Source organism: Esox lucius, chromosome 7 (assembly GCF_011004845.1).
Source record: "Esox lucius isolate fEsoLuc1 chromosome 7, fEsoLuc1.pri, whole genome shotgun sequence".
NCBI classification, from domain to species: domain Eukaryota; kingdom Metazoa; phylum Chordata; class Actinopteri; order Esociformes; family Esocidae; genus Esox; species Esox lucius.
This window is the reverse complement of record NC_047575.1, coordinates 40,513,128-40,527,869: the sequence shown is the minus strand read 5'-3', so window position 1 is coordinate 40,527,869 and position 14,742 is coordinate 40,513,128. Positions and strand designations below refer to the sequence as shown.

Below are 14,742 nucleotides of genomic sequence, written 5' to 3'. Positions count from 1 at the left end.
GCAGAGAAGTGTTAAAACCTAGGAAAATCAGCCAGAATCAAAAGTAATGTTAAAACCCAGATTTCAAACTAGTGTTATACAGAATACAGAAGTCTAAAACAGAATGTTCGTCTGTTCTAGTCAAGAGTATGTTCCGATTCAGCCGTCTGTTCCCAACTAAACTGTCACATCACAGACCTTTTATCTCTTTCAGAGGTAGAGAAATAGTACACAGGGTTCTGTTCATTTGTGTTGAGACTGATTGGAAAGTTGTCCCTCCTTCGTATATTGTCTCTGTCATCAGGGAGAACTTTGGGTCCCTGTTTTTCAACTGTCTGAAGTTAACAATAGCCACAAGTAGACAATGTAAAAGTGTAAAACAGATCAAATTCAATAAGCTGTCATTTTATCAACCACATTGGTTGTTTCAGTGTCCATTACAACACAATAATAACCTATTCCTATATACATTAAAATCATTTAACATGTCATTGTTATACTCTAACCACTTAAAAAATAGCTTAATATATTGATATTTCTATACTAATCTCCTCATGCATTTACAGTGCTTTTGGGAAGTATTAAAATTAAAAAGGTTTACAAAAGTTGTGCACATAGTACCAGTCAAATCTGGACAAACATATCCATTCAAGTGAATAACAGATGTCCTAAGCCTAGGTTAAAGGCATAGGCAAATGTAAATTACATTAATGCATTTTTTTTTTAATTTAACTGTAACACCTTGTTTTGAGAGTCTCAAAAGTATGTCTATAGATGATCTGCAGATGATCTACTAACTCTCAGTAACATTTTAATTAGAAATACATAAAGTCATAACCAAAAACATCACTACATAGCTTATCAGGCCATTCTACGTTGCCTGCAGCGTCGCACCCCCACTCTCGTAGATAAACTCACCGGATTGTGGGGAATGGACCAATTCAGTTATCTGAAGAAGTGAGTGACACTGGACGTGAAACGTGATAAATTAGCATCAGTAGCCTACTTCAAACGATGTTCAAAAGACCAAAACCGTCTGGTGAAAGAAAAAGAAGATGAGAGGAGGAGGGAAAATGGGATAAGGACAGAGGTAATGTGATACTAGTAACGTGAAACTAGTAAATGTGATACTCACAATACTAGTAACGTTCACTAATTTAAATAGTTTGCTATCTAGAGTTAATTAAAGTTTTTCCTACTTAGACCATAAATTCACAAGGGAATGTTGGAAAGACTGTTCAGGTGTTTCGGGAGTAAGCAAAAAAAATATTTGGAGAAATAAATTTTTTCTTTTAAGTGTGCCGCACTAACCAGCCACTGTCTCCCACAAGAAACCAGGCGCGGGCCTACATTTTATTGACATCTTCGCTTGTCTAGTTAGTCAATGTTAGCCCTGCTTGTATAAGTCAATACAAATGCTTTTCCTTTCCCATGCCCTTTTGCAATTAATAATTGTAAGCCTTTTCATTTTCATGTTTGATTAGTCATATGTGTATTATATTATTGTTTTGTTAGGTGTAATTACTCTTGCTATAAGTTGGCTAAGGTGCTATTATTGTATTGTTTCACCATCAGCAGCCATTTTATTCATATAATGTAACACCTAATGGTTAAATACACCGATCAGCCATAAATTTTTTTTATTTTTGTGTAATAATAATAATTATTGTGTAGGTCCCCCTTTTGCCGCCGAAACAGCCCTGACCAGTCAAGGCATGGACTCAACTAGACCTCTGAAGGCGTGCTGTAATTAGTAAATGTAGGGTCAGATCGGTGATTTATGACCCTGGTGGGCAGGTCTTCCAGATTGATATGACAGGTGGGCGGAACATCTGGTTTATAGGATGGGACGTATTGGAAATCCTGTATGACGTGTGTTAGGTCGGAACTTTTGGAATGACGTATGCATTTCCGATGACTTTGTAATTTATCATTACATTGATGTGTCCGTGTTTGATGTTTTACAACGACTGATGAGCAACCCAGACAAGTGTTATAACAGGTGGATATGTTTGATGATTAACAAATGGGTCTTAGGGTTTCGGAATGTTAAATTCCCAGGCAATAAATCTTATATCAGTGGCAAGAGGTTTGGTGTTTTATAAAAGAGCGCCAGGGTTCAGCAATTCTATAACCCCTGCCACGTTTTATGTTCTGACAAATGGTACTACAGATGTCCTACAACCAGTAGTAGTTAACCTTCCATGTTTTACAATGTGCGTGTAACATGGTGTTTTTCCACAAGCACAGAGTTACACGTCAGAGACATGCTTTTTGTGTAAGATAAAAGAAGGGGTCGGGACTTACGATTTTGGAGACTTTCAGCCCATTTTTCATTTAAACAAGAGATGGGCCTTAAGATCAGATCAACCCTGTAGTAATATCCCTTAAATAACCACTAGTACAAACTGTAGTATATGCAGGTTGATTCTGAGTCGCTGGGCTGTGCTGAGGTAGAAGGGACAGGAATGTTTGATTCTGAGTCGCTGGGCTGTGCTGAGGTAGAAGGGACAGGAGTGTTTGATGCACACAATAATCCTCTGATGCCAGGTTTGTTAACCGAGCTTAGTAGGCCCCGTTTTTCACATGATCAGTGGCGTTTTTATATGTAAAAAATCGGTGGGGCACAAACCATGTGAAAATATAGGAGACATACCAGTAAAGCTACATTGCATGAGGCAAATGGTGGTCACACCAGATACTGACTGGTTTTCGGACCCCCCCAAAACAGTGAAACTTCACATTTTAGAGTGGCCTTCTATTGTGGCCAGCCTAAGGAACACCTGTGCAATAATCATGCTGTCCAATCAGCATCTTGATGTGCCTTCCTGTGAGGTGGATGGATTATCTCGGCAATGGAGAAGTGCTCACTAACACAGATTTAGACAGATTTGTGAACAACATTTGAGAGAAATAGGCCTTTTGTGTAGATAGAGAAAGTCTTAGATCCTAAAGGATTATTAGGAACACCATACTAATACTGTGTTTGACCCCCTTTCGCCTTCAGAACTGCCTTAATTCTATGTGGCATTGATTCAACAAGGTGCTGAAAGCATTCTTTAGAAATGTTGGCCCATATTGATAGGATAGCATCTTGCAGTTGATGGAGATTTGTGGGATGCCCATCCAGGGCACGAAGCTCCCATTCCACCACATCCCAAAGATGCTCTATTGGGTTGAGATATGGTGACTGTGGGGGCCATTTCAGTACAGTGAACTCATCGTCATGTTCAAGTAACCAATTTGAAATGATTCGAGCTTTGTGACATGGTGCATTATCCTGGAAGTAGTCATCAGAGGATGGGTACATGGTGGTCATAAAGGGATGGACATGGTCAGAAACAATGCTCAGGTAGGCTGTGGCATTTAAACGATGCCCAATTGGCACTAAGGGGCCTAAAGTGTGCCAAGAAAACATCCCCCACACCATTACACCACCACCACCAGCCTGCACAGTGGTAACAAGGCATGATGGATCCATGTTCTCATTCTGTTTACACCAAATTCTGACTCTACCATCTGAATGTCTCAACAGAAATCGAGACTCATCAGACCAGGCAACATTCTTCCAGTCTTCAACTGTCCAATTTTGTTGAGCTTGTGCAAATTGTAACCTCTTTGTCCTATTTGTAGTGGAGATCAGTGGTACCCGGTGGGGTCTTCTGCTGTTGTAGCCCATCTGCCTCAAGGTTGTGTGTGTTGTGGCTTCACAAATGCTTTGCTGCATACCTCGGTTGTAATGAGTGGTTATTTCAGTTAAAGTTGCTCTTCTATCAGCTTGAATCAGTCGGCCCATTCTCCTCTGACCTCTAGCATCAACAAGGCATTTTCGCCCACAGGACTGCCGCATACTGGATGTTTTTCCCTTTTTCACACCATTCCTTGTAAACCCTAGAATTGGTTGTGCGTGAAAAGCCCTTGTTAAATATCATAGTGGTTAGAGATGCGAACGCTCATGCAGGGGACCGCTGTTTGAGCCTCGCTGCAGACAAAGCAAGTAATGCATTAGGATTTGTTCAGGATAGAAAAAAACATTGCTGGCCACAACCTTCAGAAGCTATGTTATAGTAAGCTTAAAGTAATATTGTTTATGGTTAAATTCCTATTTTTTCTAGTGGACTTTCAAAGAACGCATCCGTCCATGCTTTTTGGGGCAATATAGGCTAGATCACATCCCCTTGGGCAGTAAATGATGAAGGGTTTCCACAATTATCTTCACTTTTCACTTAACAAAAAAGTCAGTTATTGTCACCTATATTGATACTAGAATATTGTATAAATGTCATTCCCGAATGAAAGAAAAACAAACGTTGTTGTGCCATTAAATTGCACAAAACAAATTATGCATTAGGATTTGTTCAGGACAGACAAACACTTGGCTGGAGACAACCTTTCTGTAGCTACGTTTATAGAAAGCCTAAAATAAAACAGTTTACTATTTCTGGTGTATTATTGAAGTACACATTGTTGTGTTGTGAAATGAAATAGCTTTGGCAGTGAAAAGTTAATATTCTACTCATTTTACTAACCACACACACACCACTTAAAATAATCATACTTACAAAATGCCCAGACTGAATTGTATGCACAATAAACTGGCTTTGATTACAATGATTTTTTAAACAGAATGTTTTTTCTTTTATTGAAAGAAAAATAGTATCTTATAGAACAGGGATGAACCCTAGTGCATCCAGTGATTGTGTTTGGCCCCCTACCAGTTTAGGGTAGTATTGACCTCTACAGTAGACTCACAGAAACTCAGTTGCTGAATCACACAACTCAATTGCTGATGTCTGCATCTCATTCAGGGGAGTGAGTTATCATCGTATGGCTTTATTATGTGCAAAATTTCTATTCAACACATAAAGTGTTCATAGAGAGACGACCAGGGGCAAAAAATGATTGCACATGCATAAATTGTAAAACCAAATCATAAAGTTGGGTAAACTTTAGTAATCATAAATATACTATTTTTTATAGTGTAAATTACTAAGACAAAAACAAAAAACTGATTAAAAAATAATTTTTATAATTATTTAAAGTGTGATCACCATCATGTCTATGGTGTATATTGGTCATGGGTTAACTTATCAAGTCCATTGGCACAACTAACCCAATGGCAGGGTCTGACTGCAGGGACGCTTTTTTATCTCTATATATTTATTTATCTTTTGTCCCCAATAAGAGGCAGCTGTCTTGCGTGATCTCTAATAAGGAATTCTGTTTAGGTTTCTGGTTTTCCCACCTAGATGTGGGTCATTGTTTGTGCAAACGGCATTTCAGTTTGTGGTTGCTTTCACAACTTTGTTGTTGTTTTTGTAAAGCAATAAAAGAATAGTGTCTCTATTACTGCTGTGCGCCTCACGTCCTGCCATCCAACAAGGACAACCAAAGAAACATATTGACTATATTATCCCACACAACTGCCAGGTTGAAAGTTCTTGCAGCTACCAAGTTTTCTTTATAAACAAACATAATGTAACTCGTACAACAATACCATAATTTGACTTATAAAATAATGTTTGGGGAATAAACTTGCTTGCCACTTGTCATATGGTTTCAGCTTGTATTTATTTCTTAATATGCAGTCAAATTATAAACGTAGTGCGTATTTTCATAGAACAATTAAGGGAGCTTACAAATATTTACACATAATTTACAGCTAATTTCTTTTAAAAACGAATAGATTGATTTAAAATATTTTGAAGAATTATACATTATGTAGTAACTTAATGCAAAAGAACATATAAATTGCTTGATCTAAAATTTGATAAAAAAATATGTGTGTAAACACACAACTGCATCATGACAACACTTATCTCCGGACAGCAAATTTACGTTTGAACATCTGTCCAACACTTTTCCGAATATGAGTGAGGTTCATTCCATATATGATAGGATTTAACAGAGGAGGAACAACTAGAAACTCCACAGCCATGATATTCCTCAGGGCCAACAGACTGGTGTTGCTGCCATAACGAACATACATCACATCGAAGAAGAGAGACATTTCAAAGTTAGCCAGGGTAATTAGATGAGGCAGACAGGTCTGCATGAACTTCCTCCTCTCTGCCCGGGAACGTAAAGCTACTTTGATGATGTTTACATAGGAAATCAGAATGAGTATACTTTGAAAGAAGTGAGAAAACGTTAGAACTAAGCCATAAACGTTGCTAAGAGTTGTGTCAACACATGAGAGTTTCACCACTGCCCAGTTTGCGCAGTAGAGTTTATCAATGTCAACACCACAAAGAGGTAAACTAATTGTTATCCCTATTCCAATAGTAACTTCCAGCCATGAGAAAAGCCATGACAGAAGAATCAGTGTCCACACTTTTCTAATAGTCATAATACAGTGGTAGTGGAGTGGCTTACAGATGGCAACATATCTGTCATAAGCCATCACTGTTAAGTTGGTAAATTCACAATAAACATAGAAGTAGATTACATATATCTGGGTAAAGCACCCAATGTATGATATTACATGAGAATCAAATGAAATGTCATAAAGTATCTGTGGGTAGAGAGATGAAGCACCAATGATCCCATTGATACACAGATTACAGAGGAATAAATACATCGGATTTTTAAACATTTTCTCCAGAAAAATAGCAAAGATCAATGTAAGATTAATAAAAATGGTGAAGAGATAGAGGATCAGAATAAATACAAAGTAGATGTGTCTGTTTGTCTGTGTCACATTCAGTCCATGCAACACAAACACTATCTCCTGAGAGGAGTTGAACAGGGTTGCCATTGACAACAGACACACAAGACTTAAGTCAGTTTTTAACAGCTGGTCAATAAAAAAAAAGATTACATTCGAACATTAACAGCTGACCATACAGCATCTCTGCCACTGTCACGACAATGAAGCTCTCCTTCAAACAGAATATCTGGTATCCATATTTTGAACATGATTGTAGGACATCCCAAAACCACCAACCTGCTTCAGTACACTGCTACATACAGTACACAACAAGACAGTTTTATATGTAACAAAATCACATTCTAGAGTACATTAAGCATTATAGTTAAAAACAGCTTAACAAATTGTTGAACAAAAAGTTGAACAAAAAGTTAGGGAGAAGCTATTACAATATAGAATGTAGTAAATTAGATTATATTCCTCCAATAAAGAATGTTATCTTGAGGTTGTTCGATGTTGAACAATAAAGTTGAGGCATGATTCAAATAGGGTACAAAAATGGTCATCAATCACATGGTTCTGTCTCGTCTCCGTGCTGGATAAAAGCAAATTACCACTGCTGTCCGGACCAGATCATACCTGGGAATGGCATTTCTCCACCCTCTGAACCACTCTTTTATTGGGCAGAATCTGAACTGCCATAGCAACGTGACATGGAGTGATGACACACACTGCTCACTCAGAGGTCACTTTCCTAATGAGACCATGACATAAAGATCATAACAATGAGATTCGAAAACCAAAGCAAAATAATGTTTTTCATTGTCATTTTCACAACAAAAAAACAAAGATTTAAAGCACACTATAAATCTTTTTCATATTTCTGATATTCTTAAGATATACAGTGTGTATAAACTGGTGAGAAAAACATTATGACCAATCACAGGTGACAAGCATAACATTGATACTCACCTAACAAGGGCCCACGTCAAGGTCTGGGTAGATTTAAAGGTAAGCGAACATTCATTTCTCGTAGTCAATGTGTTGGATGCAGGAGAAAAGGGGAAGAGTGAAGACCTGAGTGACTCTGACAAGGGCCAAATTGTTATGGCCAGATGACTGGGGCAGACCATCTCTGAAATGGAAAGGCTTCTGGGATGCTCCTGGTCAGCAGTGGTGAGTACCTATACAGTGGACCACGGAGGGAGAAACTACAATAATTCACCATACTATATTGAAATATGTTATTTATCCCCAAAAATTATTTTAGTGAATTCTTTAATTATTTATATAATTATTCTATTTATCTGAAGCCAAAAATGTAACAATTGCGTTAAAAGACTAATGATTGTTTATAAAAAAAAAAGTACACACTTTAAAAAACACTTTATACACTTAGTAAACACTTTATACATGTTATATTAATAGACCCTAATAATAATTTGTACAGGGTATGGGGTCCATTTGCTCATATTACACCACATCCATCAGCACTACTTGCTCCAAGGCAAACATTTTGACTACATTTTGACTACATCAGCATCAATATAGGTCCACATATTGAAGCTGCTTGTCAAGATGTTGTGGTGGTGTGCAGGGAAAAGGAGCCAAACGCAGGAGTTGTCGTTTTCTATTTCTTTATCAAAGTAATATTCCCAAAATCAAAAAGAACACATCTGAACAAATATCCCCAAAAGAAGGGAAGCGTCAAAGCGCAAACAAACGGATTAAGTGTTCCGTCAAATGCACGGTACACTACATCAAACATAGAACAATACCACACAAAGACGCCCAGAAACACAGGAACTAATATAGGCAACCTAATGAGGGAATGGACACCAGGTGTGTGCAATAACAAGACATGACAGTGCCGTGGGAGGAGGAGCGGCGTGACTAGAAGGCCGGCGATGACGCACGCCGAATACCACGCCGGGGGGGAGGGGGTTCGTCTTCCACGCGCGTCCTCGTTACACTGCTAGGGATTCTCAACCTTTTTTGGGCCAGTGCCCGCCTATCCATTTTCCAGTTCCCTTACCGCCCCCCATCAAATAAGATGTAGGCTAATTGTCCTGAATAGTCATTATTATTATTGTTACGATTATTATTATTAGGGGTTCTCCGGATATTTTTGTGCCAGGAGTGGCATAAAGTCACACAACAGCAATGTGACAGACTGGTGGACAGCATGCCAAGAAGCATTAAAGCTGTGATTAAAAATCAGGGTTATTCCACCAAATATTGATTTCTGAACTCCTAATTCCTAAGTTAAAACGTTAGTATTTTGTTGTTGAAAAATGAATTTGAATTTGTTTTCTTTGCATTTTCTGAGGTCTAAAAACAATGCGTCTTTTTTTTGACCAATTGTTGTTTTCTACATGTGAATGTATTGTTTTCTTCAACATTTTTATGGTGTCTTGTTTTTTTTCCAGAGCTATGTGTCGTCCTGTTTGACATCCCATTCCAAAACCATGGGCATTAAGTTGGCCCCTCCTTTGCAGCTATAACAGCTGCCACTCTTCTTTTGGAGAAGATTTTGGAATGTTTCTGTGGAAATTTGTGCCCATTCAGTCAAAAGAGCGTTTGTGAGGTCAGGCACTGATGTAGGATGAGAGGTCCTGGCTCGAAACTGCGGTACCAATTAATCCCAAAGGTGTTCACTGGGGTTGAGGTCAGATCTCTGTGCTGGCCATTCAAGTTCCTCCACACCAACCTCATCGAACCATGTGTTTATGATCCCTGCTTTATGCACAGGGGCACAGTCATGCTGGAACAGGAAAGGGCCTTCCCCAAACTTTTACCACAAAGTTGGAAGCACCCAATTGTCTAAAATGTCTTTGTATCCTGTAGCATTAAGATGACCCTTCACTGGAACTAAAGGGCCTAGCCCAAACCCTGAAACACAGCCCCAGACCATTATCCCTCCTCCACCAAACTTTACAGTAGGCACTATGCAGGTAAGGTTCTCCTGGTATCTGCCACACCCGGATTCATCCTTCACTACCAGATAGTGATGTCTGATTCATCCCTCCAGAGAACACATTTCCACTGCTCCAGTGGCGGCGTTTTTTACACCCCTCCGTCAGCCATGGAAACCCATTTCATGAAGCTCCCAACGCACACTTCTTGTGCTGATCTTGTTCTCAGAGGTCGTTTGGGACTCTGAGTTGAGCGATGGAACAAATGATAGGCAATATTTACTCCCTGCGCGCGTCAGCAATCGGAGGCCCCGCTCTTTGAGTTTACATGGTTTCCCATTTCGTGGCTGGATTGTTGTTGCTTCTAGATGCTTCAACTTTACAATTAGTATTTACTGTTGAAGGGGAAGGATCTAGTAGGGCAGATGTTTCACAAACTGACTGGTGGCAAATGTGGCACCCTGTGACAGGGCTGTTTAAAGTAATTGACCTCTTCAGTATGTCCCAATGTACTGCCAGTGTTTGTCTATGGAGATTTCATGGTAATATGCTGGATATTATGCACCTGTGAGCAATGGGTGTTGCTGAATCACCTGAACTCAATAATTAGTAGGGATGTGTACATACTTTAGGCCATTTCAACCATCTTTCCCTAAACAGTATGAATGCTTAGTTCTGAATGTGGCCCTTGGTCATAATGCAATATTAATGCTAGTGGGAGTTTATTGGCCACTCTCAGCTCTGGTATGTGCTTTATGCAAATTGTTCAAGTAAATATCTAATTATGCACACTCTGAATTATTGATTATCGGAGATCTTAACCTGGACTGGCTGATGACAGCTTCTGTTAAACTAGAAGACATTTGTAACTAATAGCTAAATCTTACTCAACTAACTGCACATACCCTTCCTTATCCAAAAGATCCGGAAAAAAATGTGGTTAACAGAGATAATGTAATTGTAACAATCTGCAGCTGAAACATTTTTTGGTGGATTTTAATACTTGTGTTGCATGTTTCTGCTTCGGGTGATGCTAACTCTTGTATTCCATGCACTGACAAAGGTATAAGACTTATAAGAAGCTACATGTATATGGTGGAGTGTTCTGTGCCTAGTCTGTGGGTCCCTGGGTTAACAGTTTTGGGAACAGTGTGTAAGCATTTGAAAAAAAACATGTGCTCCGAATATATTATTTTGCAGGTGGTGTATTATGAATGAGAAAAGAGTTCTTGGATTTTGGGGAATGTGTTCATTGAATGCATTTTGTGTGAAGACAGTTTAAAATGATTCACAGCTTGGTCCACATACACTTCTGTTTGCAGACTGTATGAAGAGTAACTTCATACAGTCTGTAACTTCAGTATTGATCAATGCTTGTCAGCAATCAGGAAAAACTGTAATGTACCTTTTCTTAACAGAAACAGAGTTTACTTGAACATCCGGGATGACCAGTGATTCAAAAAAGAAAGAGAAATGATCAGACAGGGCCAAGTCTTTAACCATGACAGAGGAAATATTGAGACCTTTAGAGATAACCAGATCTAGAATGTGGCCTCGAGTGTGCGTATGCTCTTTTACATGTTGAGTGAGATCAAAAGTGTCAAGTAGTGCAAAAGGCTCTTTGGCATTATTGTCCATATTATTATTTATGTGGATGTTAAAATCCCCTCTAATAATAAACACCTAATCAACTGATATTACAGAGAGTGTTTCAGCAAAATCATCAATAACATTTGGAGAATATCGTGGAGGTCTGTAAATGGTAAAAAAAGGTATTCAAAATAAATAAAACTTCCAAGTGTATTTTTTTTGCACTGGAATGTATATTTAAATAGGGCAGCCACTCCTCTTTACCTACCATTTCGTCATGTATTCATATAACCACATTTTAGGTGCTGTCTCGTTAAGAACAGTAGCACTACAATCTTCTGTTAGCCACGTTTCAGCGAGAAATACAAAATCTAGGTTGGAGGATATTATAGTGTAATTTACCAAGAATGATATGTTGGAGAAAACGATCTGATATTGAGTAAAGCCAGCTTAATAGCAATAATAGGGGTTCCTAGACTAGTAGGTTGACATGTTACAGTTAACAGATTAGAAAGGTTTACTTTATAAGTTTGATTGCACTCGATTCCTTCTATTTCTGATCAAAACAGGAATAGACATCCTAGCTTGTACTCAAAACTGTCGGCATTGCTATTTTCACCATAGCAGAGATATAAAGTTGATTGTATGGTGTTTCACTTTACAAATAGACAATAACCCAAAACATATTGTACAAGCAACCCAGGAGTGTTTTAAGGCAAATAAGTGGAATATTTTGCAATGGCCTAGTCAATCACCTGATCAAGCATGCATTTCACTCGCTGAAAACAAAACTTAAGGCAGAAAGACCCACAAACAAACAACAACTGAAGACGGAAGCAGTAAAGACCTGGCAAAGCATCACAAAGGAGAAAACACAGCATTTGGTGATATCCATGCGTTTCAGACTTCAAGCAGTCATTGCCTGCAAAGGATTCTCGACAAAAATGTAAAATGAACATTTAATTTATGATTGTGTTAATTTGTTCAATTACATTTGAGCCCCTGAAATAAGGGGACTATGTATGAAAATGGTTGAAATTCCTAAAAGTTTCATACAATATTTTTCAAGCCCTTGAATAAAAGCTGAGAGTCTGCAGTTGAATTACTTATGGTTGTTTCATTTTAAAGCCATTGTGTTTGCGTACATAGCCAGAATTATGAAAATTGGGTAAGAATCCAAATATTTCTAACTTTATTATTTTAAATGTAATCACTTTCTGTTTATAAATTTACTGATGCTGTGTATTTAGAGAATAAAAATAAAGCAACGACAAAAATTGTATTTCACACTTTTATGGTACTCTATACAGTGGACTAGTACTGAAATACTGTACATTGTCATTCTTCAATATTCTTCCTATTCGTTTTTCCATGGAAAATAGCACATACAATTGTCAAATGTTTTATGTAAAAGGTATGCTGGTAGACAGAAGCGCATCACAAGTATGTTTACCTGAGGACAGGCTGCTGTTGAACGTACATGCTCTATTCCAGGTCTGAGTAAATTTCAACCCATACATGGGTTGTATTTTACAGTTTTCAATGAAAATCAAATATATAATCTTGAGTAAACTGTAGCAGTTTCTTCATGCTGGTTTAAAAGTAAATTATTATTACAATAACCAATCAACCCTAACATATTCTTACAAACAAGAATCATGAACTCTTCATTTTACCCTCTGAAAATCTATACTTTCTGGACCACATTTGTTTGTCAACAATAAGGTGGGTTGTTCCACAATTTTTATATAATTTTAATATTTAGATGTAGATAACTTTAATGCCAAATGGTCAATTAAATAAACAAAGATACAATATAGCAATTGTCATTTACATACTTTATATGAAATGTATTTACCAAACACACAAAAGTCAGTCAATTGAACCTCTGTTTAAATTCATATCCTATCATAGCAATTCCATATTAGAGTGGGTTTCATTGTTTTAAAAGGGTTTGAGGAGGCACAACTGGAAACTTTACCCTTTTGGACATTCCTACAAATTGAAATTGTAAAAAAGCTATACACTAAAATAGATATAGAAAAATTTATATATATAAGGTAACATCATGTCCATTCACTTAGGGAGTCATTTTACATTTGAACATCTGTCGAATTCTGTTTCGAATCTGACTGAGGTTAATTCCATATATGATAGGATTTACCAGAGGAGGAATAACTAGGTACTCCACAGACATGATATTCCTCAGGACCAACAGACTGGTGTTGCTGCCATAACGAGAGTACGTAAAATCAAAAGTGAGAGATATTAAAAAAATTGTCAGGGTGATCAGATGAGGCAGACAAGTCTGCATGAACTTCTTCCTCCCTGCCTTTGAACGTAAAGATGCTTTGACAATGTTCACATAGGAAATAAGGATAAAAATAGTTTGAGAGAAGTTTGAAAATGTTACAATGATGCTGTAGTTATTGTTCAGAATGGTGTCAACGCATGACAGCTTCAACACCGCCCAGTTTGAGCAGTAGAGTTTATCAATGTCAACACCACAGAGGGGTAACCTAGCTAATAGTACCAAACCAATGCTACATTCCAGACATGATAAAAGCAAAGTTAGAAAAATCAGTGTCCACACTTTTCTAATCGTCATAATGGAGTGGTAGTGTAGAGGCTTGCAGATGGCAACATATCTGTCATAAGCCATCACTGTTAAGTTAGTACATTCAAAATAAATATAGAAAACAGTGAGAAATATCTGGGTTAGACACCCATTGTATGTTATCACATGAGTGTCTAATAAAATGTCAAAAAGTATCTTTGGATAGAAAGCTGAAGAACCAATGATCCCATTAAAACACAGATTACAGAGGAATAAATACATTGGGTCATGCAACATTTTCTCCAAAACAATGGTAAAGATCAATGTTAAATTCATAAAAATTGTGAGAATATAAAGGATAAGAATAAATACAAAGTAGATGTGTCTGTTTGTCTGTGTCACATTTAGTCCATGCAGCACAAACACTATCTCCTGGGAGGAGTTGAACAGGGATGTCATTAACAGCAGAAACACAAGGCTAGTGTTCACTGAACCTGACCACTTTTAGAGAAAATTCAGCACTGCCGTCCTCACAGCATTGATACAGTAGCTTTCTTTCAAAACACTAGTTGCTTTGTATATGTTGACCATGATATTAACAGCAGGAAAACCCAAAACACCCATGCTTTAGCATCCACCTACAAACAGAACAGTATAACGCAGTTAGTATGATATTTATCACAAATACATTTTAGTGTAGATTAACCATTGCAGTAACCACTATTACACTAAATTATTAAGATCACAAATAAATAATTATTTCAAGGTATTTATAGTAAGTGAATGATTGTTAAAATATCAAAACAGAGTAAAAACAACAATTTAGACTGTTATTGTATGGTCTCTGTACTGAAGGTTAGAGTACATTCCACCTGACTAGGCCAGATCATATCTAGGTATGACACTTCTATTTCCTGAACCTCTATTTTACAAGCTAGCATCACAGTATCAGATGACACTGATTCCTCTGAGGTTACATTCCTAATGAGACGATAATAGCTCCATTACGTTATTGAAAAACAAAAGTAACAAAATACTATTATGTTTTTATA

At 37.6% G+C, this 14,742-nt stretch overlaps 1 protein-coding gene across 1 annotated transcript; it reads right to left on the bottom strand.

Annotated features, from left to right (window-relative positions):
• Window positions 1-7,367: 7,367 nt before the first annotated feature.
• On the bottom strand, window positions 7,368-13,972 carry LOC117594689 (olfactory receptor 4S1-like). The gene is made up of 2 exons (XM_034293010.1): window positions 13,547-13,972; window positions 7,368-7,382 (listed from the first exon to the last, which is right to left on the bottom strand). The coding sequence occupies exons 1-2, from the start codon at window positions 13,970-13,972 to the stop codon at window positions 7,368-7,370; spliced, it is 441 nt and encodes a 146-aa protein (XP_034148901.1).
• Window positions 13,973-14,742: the final 770 nt, after the last annotated feature.

What these genes read in the sequence shown, in the direction of transcription:
- LOC117594689 (XM_034293010.1), bottom strand. Translation starts at nt 13,972, where the DNA reads ATGTATTTATTCCTCTGTAATCTGTGTTTTAATGGGATCATTGGTTCT.